Raw genomic sequence first — 16337 nt, 5'->3', positions numbered from 1 at the left:
GCTATGTCAAGAAAAAAAAAGCTGGATCATTCATTTAGATTTAGAAGGAACCTTTTATTTTGAATCTACTAAATAATTTATATAATATACACAAAATGTGCAATATATAGTTTGTGAGGATTATTTGGCATGTAACATTTGGTAGGCTACAGTTAGTACAATTTAGTAGCAACTACTGGGGAGATTTTGGAGGTAGCAGCCAATTTAAGTTTGTTAAAAAAACATCTTACTCCTACACCTATTACTCAATCCATAGTGGTTAACTACTTTCAAAGACCTTTAATTATCACTGTTATATTTTGATAACTGAGCCCTTCGTTTTTGATGCAAACTTCCTGTGAAAGAGTAATGGCCTTTCAGTTTTTGAACTGGAAAATAACCTCTAAAACCAACGTCTCAAGAACAAGGAGGTAGTACAGAATCCACACCCATTTATTATAATCCCCCTCATCCACAAACTGCCATTCGCTACACTATTTCACACGTGGATTAAAAAGGGTGTGAAACGCCTTCTAATTGAATCCTCTATCCTCTAGCATGCTCATCTTCCCTAAACTGTAAGAGGCGTGTCCGGGAGAGGGTTAAGCTTCTTTGATAATTATGGTATAACGCCATGGTGTGTGTGAAGATGTATGTTGCCTAGCCTAGCTAGAGGATGATTCTCATCATGTCCGCAAAAGAGAGCGGATAAGCTTCTCGGACACTAGTAGTACACCACGATGTGTGGCGGATTTCATATACGTCATCACTCATTATATTGCTCCTACACAACGATGGTAATTAATTATCACAAATGGGTGGTAGACATGGGGATAACACGCCCTCCTCCTTTCTAGAACTCTTAAGCCGATTTAATCAAAACCATAATCTCTCTAGATCCATTTGTCCATTCTGGGATACTGTAAAAACACTGGTTGCAACATGACGGCACCCATGAGGAGGCCCAAGGGCTCATTCTAAAGGTATGGCCACACTGAACGCATTACGAGCGTAACGCGCCTAACCCCGCGGGTCGGCTCGGGCTCGGGCAGAGAATCGAAACTCTAGTGCATGACATCCTCCGTAGGTGCTCACAGCTGGCACAAACCCCATCTCTATGCCCTGAACCAAAACACTGGAACCACAGAATGAATCACCTGACAATGGCACTACATCAGAGGATAAACGACTGGGCCTCCCCAGTGTCTCGGAGAATCAGAACCTTTTTCTGGTCCTTTGGATCACCGGTCAGTGACACGAGACAACTCAAAATGAATGGTTTGTAGCTGGGGTCAGGAAGGTCAGAAACGCACACATTCGGCATAACGGCCACAGAGCGAGAAACTGTACTTGGAAACTGGGCGGTGGATGATTTCTCATACGAAGCTGACAGTCAGCAATTAAATGGCCAAGTTCATGACAATAAAAACACTCCCGTTCATCCCTAAAGCGTAAAGGAAGCGAAACTGACTTGCGAAACTGAGTGGTGGGAGAGGTAGAGAACACATGAGCGGGCTTTTGGGTCAGTACAAACTCGTCCGCTAATACAGCTGCTTGGGACAGTGACATTCCTTTTTGCTCATTCAAGTATGTTACTATTTGTTCGGATATACTATTCTTAAATTCTTCCAGCAGGACTAATTCTCGAAGAGAGGAAAAATCTGTAGTTTTAGTGGCGGTGCACAACTGATCAAACAAGGTGGCCTTCTCTTGAGAAAACTCCATGAAAGTACGATCAGGAGACTTTTTGCAACTCCTATACTTTTGTCTATAAGCCTCAGGCACTAACTCATACGCATGAAGAACAGTGGTTTTAACAATTTCGTAATCTAGACTCTTCGCCAACGAAATGGACGCCAACACCTCTTGAGCTTTACCAGATAGTTTACACTGAAGCAAGAGGGGCCACACCTCTTTAGGCCACTGCATAGAAACTGCGATGCGTTCAAACACACCAAAATAAAAATCGATTTCCGATTCCCGGAACTGCGGAACCAAAGCCATTTGTTTAGTCACATCCAATGTGCCAAATGAGCTAGCTAGTGGAGAGGAGAGGGTGGTTTGGGGTGAACTTGCCGCACTTGCAGCCTCCAATTCCAACCTCCGTAGTTTCACCTCCTTCTCTGCCTCAATCCGTCGAATCTCCAGCTGGTGCTCACGCTCAGCTTGCCTCTCTCCATGCTCAGCCTGCAGCTCTCTCTCCTGCGCCTCCATACGCAAGCGGGCGTCCTGAGACGACCTTGATAAAGTAGGCGACAACGGATTAAAACGCGGTAAGGTAGCGGGTGGCCTAGCCTCTGCCCCAGCCTGCATGTCCGCATTGGCATCACTACTGGGAGAAGCCACTGTCACACCAAGCACCTCCTTGCCCACCAGCATATCCACGACACACTCCTTAAGTCTCGCTTTGATCAGGGCCCCCTGAACTGGAAACTCAAAATGAGCCGCTTTGGCATATAAATCAGCCTTCCGGCATCTGTCAATCCGATCCATAGACGGATCAGCCAAAAAGACACCCAAAACAAAAGCCTCCATAACGAGCCCTACAAAAACAACTACTGCCTATCCTATACACACAAACCAGCTACACTATGCGCACACCTGCACCGAATAACTCACAGCCAGCCCGACTTGGAGTCCTACAATGAGGATCCCGGACGAGCCCCCAAATATGTTGCGGCTCCAGGATGTCAGCTTGCTACGTCTAGGGGGGGGGAGTAGGGGAACCATAACACATGTTGCTGTTGGACTGACTGGGAGAACAATAAAGCATGACAGCAAACCAAGTACATAAGTGCATTTATTTGGCAAATGTTCCGCCAAGGGGAATAGGGAACTATAAGCGGAGCCAAATCAAAGAAAACGAGATAAAGTGACAACTTACTAGTGCACACATACAACCTAGCTAATACATACAGAGGGTGGCCCGCTTCTAACCTGATGAGATAACGGAGGAAAACTACTTGAGGGTAGTGTACACCCAAGGGTATCTTACCTATTCACCTAAACCCCTATGGCATCTCAAAGACAAAGGCAACGGCATGACACAGCCAACAAACAGGCAGACAATGACGTGTTACAATGGAGACAAACAGGTGCAAGTTAAGGCCTGATGACACTGATTGGCCAACAGACAGCTCCTAGATTGGACAGGGGGTTGGACGATGGTGGAGGAACAGCCAATGGCGTGAGACCTACAGAGAACGAGAGGGGAGACACAGGAAAACAACCACACATGTAACAGTGAGTTTCACCACCTCCTCATCGTTTCAGCACACACACTGAAACGATGACTTGGTTGTCCATGTTCTTCTGCTCCTGTGCGTCCTCCGTCTCTCTGCCAGTGACATCGGGTCAAGCTCAACGCTGATTGGCTATCGCGGCTAAGCGTCACGCGTAGGAGCGTCAAAAGTTAAATTTTTTGAACTCCGCACATTGGTGCGTTGGGCGCGTTATTTAGGTGCGTCTAGCGCCTAACTGTGCATTCACACCAAACGCGACATTTGTCGCCCGTTCGCGTTGTCGCCGAAGTTTTGTCGCGTCACAAATCATAATCTGTCGCTGTGCAAGTTTTGTCGAGTATGTCATGCCACAACACGATAACCACCATTGCCTTGTCTTTACCTTTTGTGGAAGACGGAGAGACGTCGGAGGACCCGATGCAGTCTATTTATAATATTGTAATGACCACGGAAGAGGCAGTGAACGAAGTATTGATTAGACAGAGATTTATTAGATGGGCCTACCTAATAAACCGTTGGAACACACAAGACCGGAAACCATAGCAACGCCGGTAAACAAACCCTGAGAAGCCCAATCCCTATGAGCGCTCCCCGCGCTACGGCCATCCGGAGGCGCACAGAGCTTTTGGCCGTGATCTTATCTATACAATTATATTATATACTATTATATATAGAGCTCCGGGAGTCGCAAACGGCAACAACCACTTTCTCCTCCATGCTGCAGTTCACCCCGGACTGCAGTGCACTGAGTTTGATGGTTGAACGCTGATTGGCTGTTACTTTACACACGTCACTCAGTGGGCACTCTGTTGAACGCTAATTGGCTGTCATCACGCGAAATTCGCGACAAAGTTGAAATATTTCAACTCGAGCGAATTTGTCACGGCACAAATCCTCGTGAACGCGCTCGCTTGTGCACGGCGAAAATGTTGCGCGACAAATCAAAACTTGTCACCGGTTTTCTCTCGCGAAAAATCTCTCCCGATGCGCGTCTCTATATTCACTTTGCATGGGATCTTGTCGCCCCGTCGCGTTTGGTGTGAACACACAGTAAGGCAGTGAAAACACACATTCTTATTTACATGGGACTATACACTAATGAAAACCTACTTAAAAATCGTAATCAATATTGTGTTCCGCTAGATGCATGCTATTATAAACACTGCACCTTTAACTGTTAATCAACTGTTAGTTAATTAATGTTTAATCAATGTACCCTTATCATAAAGTGTTACCGCTGTTATATAGCCTGCAATTACAAGCAGCAGTTCCATAATATGACCTCATATGAGCGGACTGTTAATCTGTGATTGGGTTAGGCCTGGGCGTTACTCTGATAAATTAAATTAGGCTCCTAGAGCCATCAGATTGACAGCCATGATATGTATGTTCTTCATAAGAAAGGATAAGAGGATAAGTCAAAACTGAATGACATTAGAATTCTGTGTCAGAACAGAAGAACAGATTATATTTGACATTGTTACTATACATGTAAGTGCTGTTATTGTTGAATAAAAAGTCTGCTGAGTCAGGATCGCTTTGACTCACTTTATTTGGTAATGGTTTAGTCTAGTCTCTATGAAGCAAAAGGAGAGGAATTGTATTATGCACGCGTGGAGATACACTCAGTAGGGCATCTGATGCGTTACCTGGAGCGTTCTAGCCCCCTGGGCCATATGTTGTGAATTATCTACTGGGCAGGCGTTGGCTCAGTTATGTGCTCTGATTGGCTAAGCATGGTGCTGAACTCCTGCCTCCTGGATACCCGAATGTGTCTCTATGCTGCTCTCTTGTGGCTTTATGCGGGAATTACACTTGTTTTTGTGGCCTTGTGCGTCTGGGTCTCTCGAACATCTTGACCGCTCGAATCTCTAGAATTGACACATGTCATGATGAATGGCCTCCTGTATGAGCTGGACACCTCCCTAGGCTCAGGATCCCTCCTTATTATGTTACATAAGCCTAATAATAGCACTATCTACAGACAATGTTACCCAAGCATACACAGCACAGCCTTGCAACAATGCTTTCAAAATGTCATGTGACCAAAGTTTGAGATGTTTTCCTGAAACCATGCAAAGGCCTATTACAAATTAGTTTTTGCCTTCAATCCAACTACACTATAGAAACCTCTATTCAAAGTCTCAAAACAACCACCACATATGAAACCCTTGCTCTCTGTGTTGTATGCATGTTCTTTGTGGACGAGGTAAGGTTCCAGCTCCTGGTCCGGTCCTAGTGGGGAGGTCCACATTGAGGTACCAGCTCCTGGTCCGGTCCTAGTGGGGAGGTCCACATTGAGGTACCAGCTCCTGGTCCAGTCCTACTGGGGAGGTCCACTTTGAGGTACCAGCTCCTGGTTCAGTCCTAGTGGGGAGGTCCACATTGAGGTACCAGCTCCTGGTCCGGTCCTACTGGGGAGGTCCACTTTGAGGTACCAGCTCCTGGTCCAGTCCTACTGGGGAGGGGCACACTGAGGTACCAGCTCCTGGTCCGGTCCTAGTGGGGAGGGGCACACTGAGGTACCAGCTCCTGGTCCGGTCCTAGTGGGCAGGGGCACACTGAGGTACCAGCTCCTTGTCCGGTCCTAGTGGGGAGGGGCACACTGAGGTACCAGCTCCTGGTCCGGTCCTAGTGGGGAGGTCCACATTGAGGTACCAGCTCCTGGTCCAGTCCTAGTGGGGAGGGGCACACTGAGGTACCAGCTCCTGGTTCTGGAGAGGAGCACACTGAAGTACTTGATGCTCCTAACTGTCTCCACTGCGGTGCTGCAGTGTAAAGTGGGGGGGCAGGTCAGTCCTTTTCATCCTGAAGTCCAGAACCATCTCATTATAACAATAGTAAGAATCATTTCGGTTTCAGGTTCGGTTTCTATAAATAAAGATATAGAAATGTTCTGGTTCATGGTAAGATAACAATAATAGTAATAGTTAGGTCCTATGTTGGGGATGGCAGGTTTAAATGTAAGAAAGGGTTAGGTCTGGACTGGACAGAACATTCATTTGAATGAAAGTTCAAATTAATAAATTATTATTATAAACTTTCCCACCTTCTTATTGCTTGGTATGTCACAATCGACCAGACCCGAATTCCAAGCAAACCAAAATACTATGTTTTATTTGTTCCACAAAGTTTGACCATGATGTAATTGTACTTGTTTCCTTAACCGCCCTTAAACTAGAAAAGTGTATCAGCTATCACCCTGTGTGACTGCAGTAAACAAAGTAAGTAAAAAAGAAAGATAATCACAGTTTGTTAAAAACCTAACCAGCTGGTCTAGTTGAACGTGTGTTGCTCCAACTCTCACTCACTCCTCCTTGCACACCTTGAGGTGTGTCCGGAACTTGTTTTCAGTGTGGTTATCCTAGTTAAGGGATCTTTAAGATTAATTGTATCTATAAGATTCATTTTTGAAGTGTGGCATTATACCAGAGCAGCCCACAATATCCTTTACATTACTTTACATTAAACATAAAGTTGTTGGACGGCTGAGTGTGCTGCATAGATATTATTATTAATTATAGGTTGTATTATGTTAGGAAATGTTAGGCATCTTATTCAATGTGTTTTATATTGTGGTGTATGGGCTTCAACAATTAAGACTACGATATTGTCTGGAATCATCATCTTTTAGGGGAACCATGTGGCTGGCTAGTTGTTGGTGGCCGTTGATATGTTTATTATACGTATAGGCTATCATATGTCCCGAAATGTGTTTGTGTCAGACTTCAGACTTAAAGCCCGGATGGGGGCGGGACGTCGGAACTCTCCCGTTGCTAAGCCGATGATCTTTTTAAAGAAATCTTCCACTGCCATAAACTCAAGCTGCCCGATCTCGTAGCTCATTGGCCAGTGGTGTGGGTGGAGTATTGACCAAAGCCCATTCCCGAACAATGTAGGCAAAATATGTAAACCGCATCGTAGCCCTGCTTTGCAAAGTTTTCCAAAACTGGATAATTTACTGTATATGACCATTACCTGTTTGCAGAGACTAATACCATTGAAATATATTTTTTATTCGGTGTTATGGTACCACCGTATCAATGAAGACCGACTTTATTCTTAGTATTTAATGTAAATTGTTTTGGAAATGTCCTTATTCACCATTTGATCATTGTCGTTGGTCCACAACCTTCTAGATAAGGCTATATGCTTATTGTGGTTTAATCGTCTATAGGCTCACGTTGCCGTGTACGGCAGATAGCTCGATTCATTGCATTGCATTCTGAAAACACTATTCTATATTTTAAATATAGCCTATGATTCTGTATAAAAAAGTAGGCCTACTTAGCCTAGATTTGGTCCCCACAAGTTAAAGATAGGTTCAATGGATAGTTGTTATTATTAGTCCTAATTATTATTCAGATATGTTAATCAAGACGTTTATCTAAATGAACAGGATAAAACAAACAAACCAAAATGCTTGTTTCATTGCGTTGTGGTCTATTCAACATTGCAGTGTGACAGACTTTGTCCTGGGAGCTGGTCGGGGAGTTGTGCGTGCTTACGTTGAAGGAAAGTGGGCAGAGCCAGCGGAGGATAACAGCGTAGGCAGACCCGGGGAAGAAGACAGACACGGCAGAGGAACCGAGCATCCACACCGGCAAGACGCAAGACGACACGATGGGGCCGAAGAATCGTCTAAAACGTCCAAAAACTGATGCATCTACCACCTTCCAAACAGATGAAATGGGATAGTGGTGCCCTGCTTCACGGGTAAGGATTCTCCAGTCCTCATGTTCAGTGTTCAATACTTGTGGTCGAGAGTCGAGGCGAAGAGCAATATGGTGGAAAGGACGACACTAAAAGACAGGAGGGCAAAAATGGCTATGGTGTGTTTTAGTCGAGGAATATAACCCTACTCCGTCGGTGTTTAGTACCCCCACGTTCCTATAGCGTGTTTATCCTATGGGTTTGATAACACTCCAGTTCTTAGTATTTGGAAGAGATGCTGTAAAAGTGTTGGGTGTTTTTCCTCAACTACGCATTTAAAATGGTCTTTGTCCTTGAAAGGGCAAATGGCCTTGTCGTCTTTTGTTTGGTTCTTAAACGACCAGAAAGGATCATTATCGTGTTCAATGCTTACAAGTTGAAGAGTTACCCTGAATACAATGGACTTTGGGGATTTTTGGACTCTTTTGGATATATTTAACATTTTGTGTATTACGTCATATCTAAAATAAAAGGGGGTAATGGGGAAAAAAGTTTAATTTGACGTTCAGTTTGAGGTATTACAAATGTGGAAAACAAGAAATGTCAATGGACACTGGAAGAGATGAGAGATTTATATTAGAATGGTATAAAATGCATAGATAAATTGCATAAAAATGATAAAAAATAAAGCATCAATTAGTTTCTTCTGTAATGTCAAGATGTATATATATGCAAATGAAATGTTGTGTTTATGGCAGGTAACATATCAGATAGCTGAAGTTTTGTCGAAATCTAAAATAGGGTGTTGGCTTTTAACCCTTCATGGCAGTGAATAGAAAAAATACCAAAAATATTTATTTTATTTTGTCAGGTTGCCTATACCTACATACATGATGGGGGGGAGATTACCAGACCACACCAAGGATACATGGAGAATTTTTTTAACAAAAAACATACTATTTATTTTCCACATAAACAATTAAAAGCTTTTTCTTATGGGAAAAGGGGTTATCTGCCTACTTAAGGAAAATCTGGAGTAAACAGTATACTAGATTGCCCTTTCCTTCAGCATTGTTTAATGTAAATGTAGATTACAATTTTGTTGTTACAAATTACACATTAGACTAATAATTGTTTATCTCTTATATTTGTAGGTTTGCTCCCTAAAGAGGATTGAGAAGAAAACGATGAACAATGCCGATCATCCAAGAAATATGGTATGCATGTTACTTTTAAATGTTTCGGACTTAAGAAACGTGAAAATGTTTGACTAGCGCACATTTACAACCAGTAGGGAGTGCTGTTTAAATATTTTTTTTCCTAAACCTTTTCTTTCACCATATTAAAGGTGTAACGCATTGGCCATGACGTATGGACCATGACGTGGAGGTGACTGAGTGAAATGGCACTTGGTAAGTTGATATTTATTGCCAGAATTATGAATTTTGGTTTTTTTTAAATGTCAAATTTTCATTATTGCCCTTTCACGTGAATGCATACTATCAAACAATTGTTTGATTATGTTATTTATAAACTATTGTGTATATTAGCTTTTTCCTTAATAGAGGAAAGCGCAATAAGGTTTTATAAATATTAAGAACCCAAAGATGTTTGAGACACAGACTAACCAAAGTCAGATTTTCGGCCTGACAAACGCTTGTGCACCCAACACCTTGCCAAACTAATTGGAAAATATATTCAGTCACAAAATAGTTTCCCTAAACAACGCCAACATGACCTTATTTAAAATGTATAACTAGTTTGAAACAAGAATCTTTCTGTTATTACACTCAGTTTGAGAAATTGCAGATAAGAAAAAAACGGAAAAATTGCATTGCATTGAATTTCAACATTTGACAATCTTACAGTTATTGCAATGTGTAAGTTTTAGCATTTGCAATGTTATTGTCTCACAATGTAGTCTTTCTTAAACCATGAAATGCTACAACATGGAAGCACGTTAAAAATCTATTGGGCGTTATCTTATGATGAAGGGAAATGTATACAGAATTTCCGACAATATTCCACTTTCCAAACTAAATTTTTGTTCGTATTCATACCACATTGAAAATCTTTTAAATCTTATCCTAATGGAACCGTTACACCTTATATCTAGTCATGGTGTGAGCTGCAGTGAACCAAAGTGAACTTATCACGTTCACAGTTCATTCATGATAATAAAAAAATCCTGTATCTTGCAGTTTTGAAGCTATGCAAGCATAATGAGCAAACTGCATGTCCACAACAATAGATTGGCAAAACAATGAATGTGCATAGACGCCCTCCCGCCTCTAGGAGCATACATTTATTGTCTTCAGTTATATTACCAAGAGGTACACAAAACTTAACAGCTTTTGCTTTCAAGTTGGGCTTTTAAAATTTTGAAGCACGAATGTATGCGCGTGCGATTTTTAAAATAGAAAGGGAAAATTTTTCTCTTTTTGAAAAGAGACCATTAATGTGGGACTACAATTCTTTCGAGATATTATGAAACCGATAAATGGATTTCCATGATGATTTTAACTTTCGAATAAACTTTTAAAAAAGATACCAAAGACATGGCACTGAAGCCAAAAATGATTTATTTGGCGTTTAAAACATTTGAAGGGCATATCTTGCATGTTAATTTAATAATGCTAACTTGGTATCACCATACGGCAATCTTTTTTATTTTTTAGGAAGCAATGTATAAAACAATGAAGGCCAGTGCCCTAAATGGATATTATGTAACATCCTATTCTTAGTAGCATTTTTGCTAGTAGCTATATGTACAGCTTAAGATACCTCTCCCCTTTATTATTATTTCAGCAATTTGCATCATATTCTATGTAGCAGCCATTCATTCTCCAGTTTAATTCGTAATCATAATTTTTTAGATTTCTTGTTTTGTGAATTTCCGGCCTTTGTTGCACAACACAAAAAATAACTATGATCATATTGGTTCAACTGCGAAAGCATACTGCAAAAATGTAGTGTGGCTTTTTATTTTGCCATGCTCAATTTGGGAAGTGAAATTTTTATAAATAAGGTACGTGAATAATAGAAAATAGGGAATCCATGTGGTTTAATAGCGTAGTTCAGCTACCTAACAACAAGGTACAGAATAAGCATATCCATTATTTAAAGTCCAGTAAAAATCTTTAATGGTAGCAATGAAATGCTACATCTTGCATTGGTTTTCACATCGGCATTCGAGAAATGTTCACGTCGGGAAAAATTAATTATTTCCATAAAGAGTTAAAGGTTAGCCTGGTCCTACCAGACACTCGTACTCTGTACTACATTTTATTAATAGAGAGTCTGGACCTACTCAATTGACAATGTTAGCTCACTTGAAGGCGGGTGTCTGAAGTTTAAAACGATTGGATTTGCCCAGTGCCACTCTGGATCTGCCATAAACAATCGCTAACGTTTGGCCGGGAATCACGTTGCGCGCAGGCTGTAAACAAAACGATCACCGTGGGTGAAGATGTCCGTCAACGAGAGCTGACTTTAACGTCATTGTTCTCAGCCACTCCCTCTGTTCGCTGATTGGACGCAGAAAATTTAGACGGAGAAAGCGCACTAACACACCGCAGACCCAGACCTGGTACTGAAGGGAAATGCAAATTGAGCGGAAAGTACTTAGGCGGGCGGAGCCAGGCCAGTAAAACGTTGCTTTGACATTAAAAAAAGTCATGTATTAGAGTCAATTCAGACGATGTTCTGATAGTCTACGATTGTGGGCATTCGATACCTCATGAACCAAAGGATGACCCAGTAATGGAAGGGAAAGACTTTTGATATTGCTTAAATACCTTGAATTTCCATCAATGCTATGATCTACAATAGGGACATCAAAACAAGCATTAATGTGGATTTGTAAAACAAAATCCTCTTACTGCATCCAGCTGCGGCATTCAATTTCCTTAAATTAAATTTCCTTTCCTTACTGTAGCATCAGTCCATAAACACTTTATATTAACTTTGAATATGTTCTTTTGTCTCTTTTAGAGATGAGCTGGTAAGCAGTAGCAGGATCTTCCATGGAAGGAAAGAAGTCGACTATGTAAGTATAATTTTGTGTTCGAAAATCTTTTATAACCCAAATGCATGTTTTTGTTCAGGCCATCAAAAACAATGTTTATATAATGTTATTTTTTTTGTTTTATATACTGTTACTTATGCACGTTGCAGGTCATTTCTAGATGGTTTTATTTAGATTGATGTGTTTGATTAGAGGCTTTTGATCCCTGACGTGTGTCGAAGCTCATTTATTGAGATGTATTATACCTAAAGAGAGGGGGGGGGGTAGTTCATTATTGCCAAATATTTGCCCCTCCCCCCATGCAATCTATAATGGTTATTTCCATTCCAGAGATTTGTAATAAAGGCTTTTTTTTGTACGGTATCTTCTGAACATTTGGACAATTGTGTTTATTTCCCAGTATACATTTTCAGATTTTCACATGCACATTATAATTGTTTAAGTATGAATACAAATTTGAATCAGATTTGCTTCCAACATTTTCGAATGGGTCCCCTTGACACTTGCAATGCATGGGGGTAGAAGTTGAAGTTCGCTGACGTATATTGAACCCCTTGTGGACAGATGTATATTAATGTTTAGATTATAATAGTGTGTACTTTTTGTGCTATACTTTTGCTTGAATCACAGACTTCTCAAATTAATTGTTTTTAACCAAAAGCACGTAATTCGCTTCAGATTATTTATTTTTTGCTGGACCCAATTTAACTGGCTGATACAAATGCTTGTTTTTGTAAGTCTTTTACATTAACAATATTGCATAGTTTTCTTAACCACTGAACATATTCAAGAACAGTGTTACGTTTGACCTCCTTGGTTAATGGTTTATCAATGGCTACATTAGCAAATCGTAACCCATATACAAGCGTTTTCTGATAGTTTGCTCATAGAATAACAAACCAGCTAAATCCTAGCCAACATTTGAGCCTTGCTCAACATTTGACGTCGGCTTTGAATTCGTTTTTTTGCTTCAGTGCATTGCAACGGTATTTATTTATCATTTTGCATTGTGAGCTTACACTTTTTTCCCTCTTTATCCTATCAAGACCTTATTCGTCGGGATTTGCGGAATTCGGCAGCGTTGTTTGATACGAAGACGACCAGTTGTTTGGTGTAAAGCCAAATAATGACGAGATGAACCCTTTTTCTGGACTATTTTCAACCAGTGGAAATTTTTTTCTTTTGCGGACATTTTGCACAATTGGCATTTTTGGGAAATACCGATTGAAAAGTGGACTCTGAAGTTGCCGGATTTTTTTCCGAAAGATGCTGTATTTTATCGTTTGAATGTTTTCATTTGAATAAACTATTCTAATTGTATTTTTTCCTTGACTGGTTTATTAGCGGTTTAGGTTTTGACTTAAAAGTACCAAACTTCAATCTTATTTTTCACTGAAAACAATTAAATGATATTTCACTTACTGCAATTGTCAGTAAAAGTGGGGACCTGGAATTACAACGTAATACTGAAGTTGCTAACAAGGAGTGTTATGTAATTGACAGTGCTATGGCAATATTTTATCAATGCCTAACGTTTCACAACATGAATAGAATCAAAACTCAATTGTGTAGTTTGTAATGGTCACACTCGTTTGTTCAAATGACCTGAAATGGTTTCCACGGGCTCTATAAAATGGCTCCTTGTGTACTGCTTCCTGTTTCAACAGGAAATGATGAAAACCCTACACAATTTACCTTTAAAATGTTCTTTGAACCATCAATGATCGTATTATTTTATAGGGGACTATTAGTCACATTAATGTACTTCATAGTCATATGTCATAAATATCATTCCTTAACTAAATAAAAGGGGTGGGACTTTCACATCACCTGAGTGTGGGGTAAATGGAAATAACGTCAATCAAAGGCATAGCTTTCAGAGCTAGGAAGGAGCTCTAGATGGCGGATCAGCCTTGGGAAGGGTACTATAGGCGTTCGTTAGTCTAGTCCTCCTGGAACTATTTCTGCCCGTGAGTGGTCCTTTCTGACCCGCATTTTCCCAGTGATCTATTCTTTATCCTTTTTGCTTTGATTCTGGCTTTTCTGCGTGATTTCTTGGTTATTTTTGAGCCGTCCTTGTCGTCCGTACGGAGAGCCTGCTCGTCGTTGTTTTCCACAGTGAGCTGTGGCGGCGGCCATGGCGGTCCTCCATTTTTAGTGTGCTAAGCTCCTAGAGGAGCTGGCGACTATCGCCCAAGAAGACCCTCTGTGAATGAAGAATGATCAGCCCCTTGTTTTCTTTTTGATTAGCGCTATTTTTTTTTAAACAATTGGAATTGCTTACTTTTATGTCTTTTTTTTAGTCTATCGAGTATTTATATTTTAGTATAAATATTAATGTACTGTCGCGGACGTGACTCTAATGCTTCATATCTTCCTGTACAAGGAATTGGTATGTTCGTATTTTATACTATATACATGACTTACAATATGTGTCCCCTTATTTGTTTCATCTTTGATCTTATGACGCAGTTGGCATTAATGCAGGCGTCTTGATTCGAGGACAGTATTGTAGCTCATTACAATAAATACAGTTTAAGGACTATTCCCCCCACCCCCTGTTTTTTGGTTTTAATACGGAATATACGATTCCTAAATCGTTTAAAGATTTATTCCACTCCATTTTAAGACGTCTATGTTACATCTGCCACTTGAGCAAAGGACAATCTAAGGAATCCTCTGTGGTCGTTGATGTTTCGTCTAACTTTTTGACAGTATATATCGGGACACCAATCAATAACAAATAATACCAAGCCACAACGATGATGAAGAATAAAAATAAAAAGCATGAGGATGAATGTTCAACACAAAGCAATGCATCAAGGTATGATCCCTATACTTTTTACGATTATGACATCTCGTTTGATTGTTTACCTTGTCAAGCATGGTTGGTCACCTGTTCATATTTTTCAAACATGGATCCTGTTGAGTATATGTATATATAAATGACCTTGCTATTGTTAAACAGCCACACCCTGATTATCCTACCATTTCTTATACTCAATACTGTGGTTTTAGGCCTGTGTTGGGGTCCCATGCCCTTGTGATCTATGTGAAAGTCCACAGCAAAGCTAATTTGCACTATTAAACTCCCTGGCACAGATTTTTGATATCTGACGGCAATTATTTATTATGACCTTGTCTTAACGATTGGCACTGCATTGCACCATTTCTATCAACGTTGAGTCGTTTTCAAAGGCAATACATCTCTATCTATTTTTGGTCTCTGTTTGACTAATAGTGATTAGTTATACTACCAATACATTTTTTAATATGAATAACGTTACAAAGCATGACTTGGTTGTAGGTACCGATCGGTATGGAGTATTTCAACTCATACTTCCACTGTTTTTGCATGTCTGGTTTCTGTAACTATAGTTGTTCCAAAATGCTACATAGGCCACACCTGCTGCTGATAGCCCAATGGTTATATCAAGGATTTGTTTACATTTTGATCAAAGATGCTCTCTCCGTGTTCCAACATATTGGTATAGAAAGTAGCGCTCTTGATGAAAGTTATGTTCAGCCTGCAATAACTTTTGAAACAGGCTGTAATTCCTCATTTTATATTTTCTGTTTACAAAACAAAGTTTACATTTAAAATTACGTATTGCCTACATCCACTTCACTGCATTTTCCTTCGGTGATAGGCACATTTTGTATTCACTTTGAGTAGTATAGTTATATGGGATGGCTGGACAAGTTAACTCAAGTTAAAATCTCTTAAACTTTATTTTGTTTACCCTCCATGGGGGTTATATATCCATGTCTGTGGTTTGGTTATGTTGTCAGTTACCAGCCCTTAACCTGAACTTTGTGATACTTGTTCACAACTTAAAAGCCAAATAAGGTATTGCTATTTCATCTTCATAAATAAAGACATTTTTAAAACCCTATCATTTGTATGGTATACTGAACTAACACACGTCTTGACCGGCTATGAACATGGAAAATTGTAAATTATACAAAAAAAAAGAGTTTGAGGCCATTTATGTTGCCACACTAAGTTTTATGGTCTGCAGTAGTGTCATTTTTCGAGGAGAGTGCTTTATTCTTTAGTGAACTTTAAGAAACCTTATGCTTACTAGCTTTGGTCCATGGCACCTCCAGAGTTCATGTTGTGTGATATTCTCATATGTCAAGGAAATGTGAAGATGAAAATGTGAGCAAAGATCCCCAGAACCAGGTTCAGGAACGGTCAGGTTTAATGCCTGCACATTGAAAGGAGCAGGCCTATATTCATTAAGACATTCTATCGTTCTCAGAGAGTAGTTATGTATAATATATATATATATATATATATATATATATATATATATATATATATATATATATATATATAGGCAAAAAAAGGGTGAGAATCAGGGCCTTAGCATGATGCTATATCTGTATGAATGGAACAAAGATAGCCTGTTGGAGTGTTTAGATGAGAGATC

The 16337-nt window shown here is 40.2% G+C and overlaps 1 protein-coding gene across 5 annotated transcripts in view; it reads left to right on the top strand.

The window, feature by feature from the left end:
- Nucleotides 1–16337, top strand: part of chd2 (chromodomain helicase DNA binding protein 2) — a 34298-nt gene that overhangs the window by 330 nt on the left and 17631 nt on the right. For 3 of the 5 annotated variants that reach the window (XM_060061258.1, XM_060061257.1, XM_060061253.1), the window contains exons 1-6: nt 6737–7116; nt 7681–7937; nt 9029–9091; nt 9223–9286; nt 11868–11922; nt 12948–14725. In XM_060061258.1, the coding sequence (XP_059917241.1) occupies nt 14664–14725 (62 nt within the window). In that variant the 5' untranslated portion in view covers nt 6737–7116; nt 7681–7937; nt 9029–9091; ... (1 more) ...; nt 11868–11922; nt 12948–14663. Of the gene's footprint in view, nt 1–6736; nt 7117–7680; nt 7938–9028; nt 9092–9222; nt 9287–11867; nt 11923–12947; nt 14726–16337 lie in introns of those variants that run through there. The other 2 variants (XM_060061255.1, XM_060061254.1) reach the window with 2 other exon arrangements.

Source organism: Gadus macrocephalus, chromosome 9, assembly GCF_031168955.1.
Source record: "Gadus macrocephalus chromosome 9, ASM3116895v1".
NCBI lineage: Eukaryota > Metazoa > Chordata > Actinopteri > Gadiformes > Gadidae > Gadus > Gadus macrocephalus.
The sequence above is the reverse complement of the archived record's forward strand: the minus strand, read 5'-3'. Positions and strand labels throughout refer to the sequence as shown.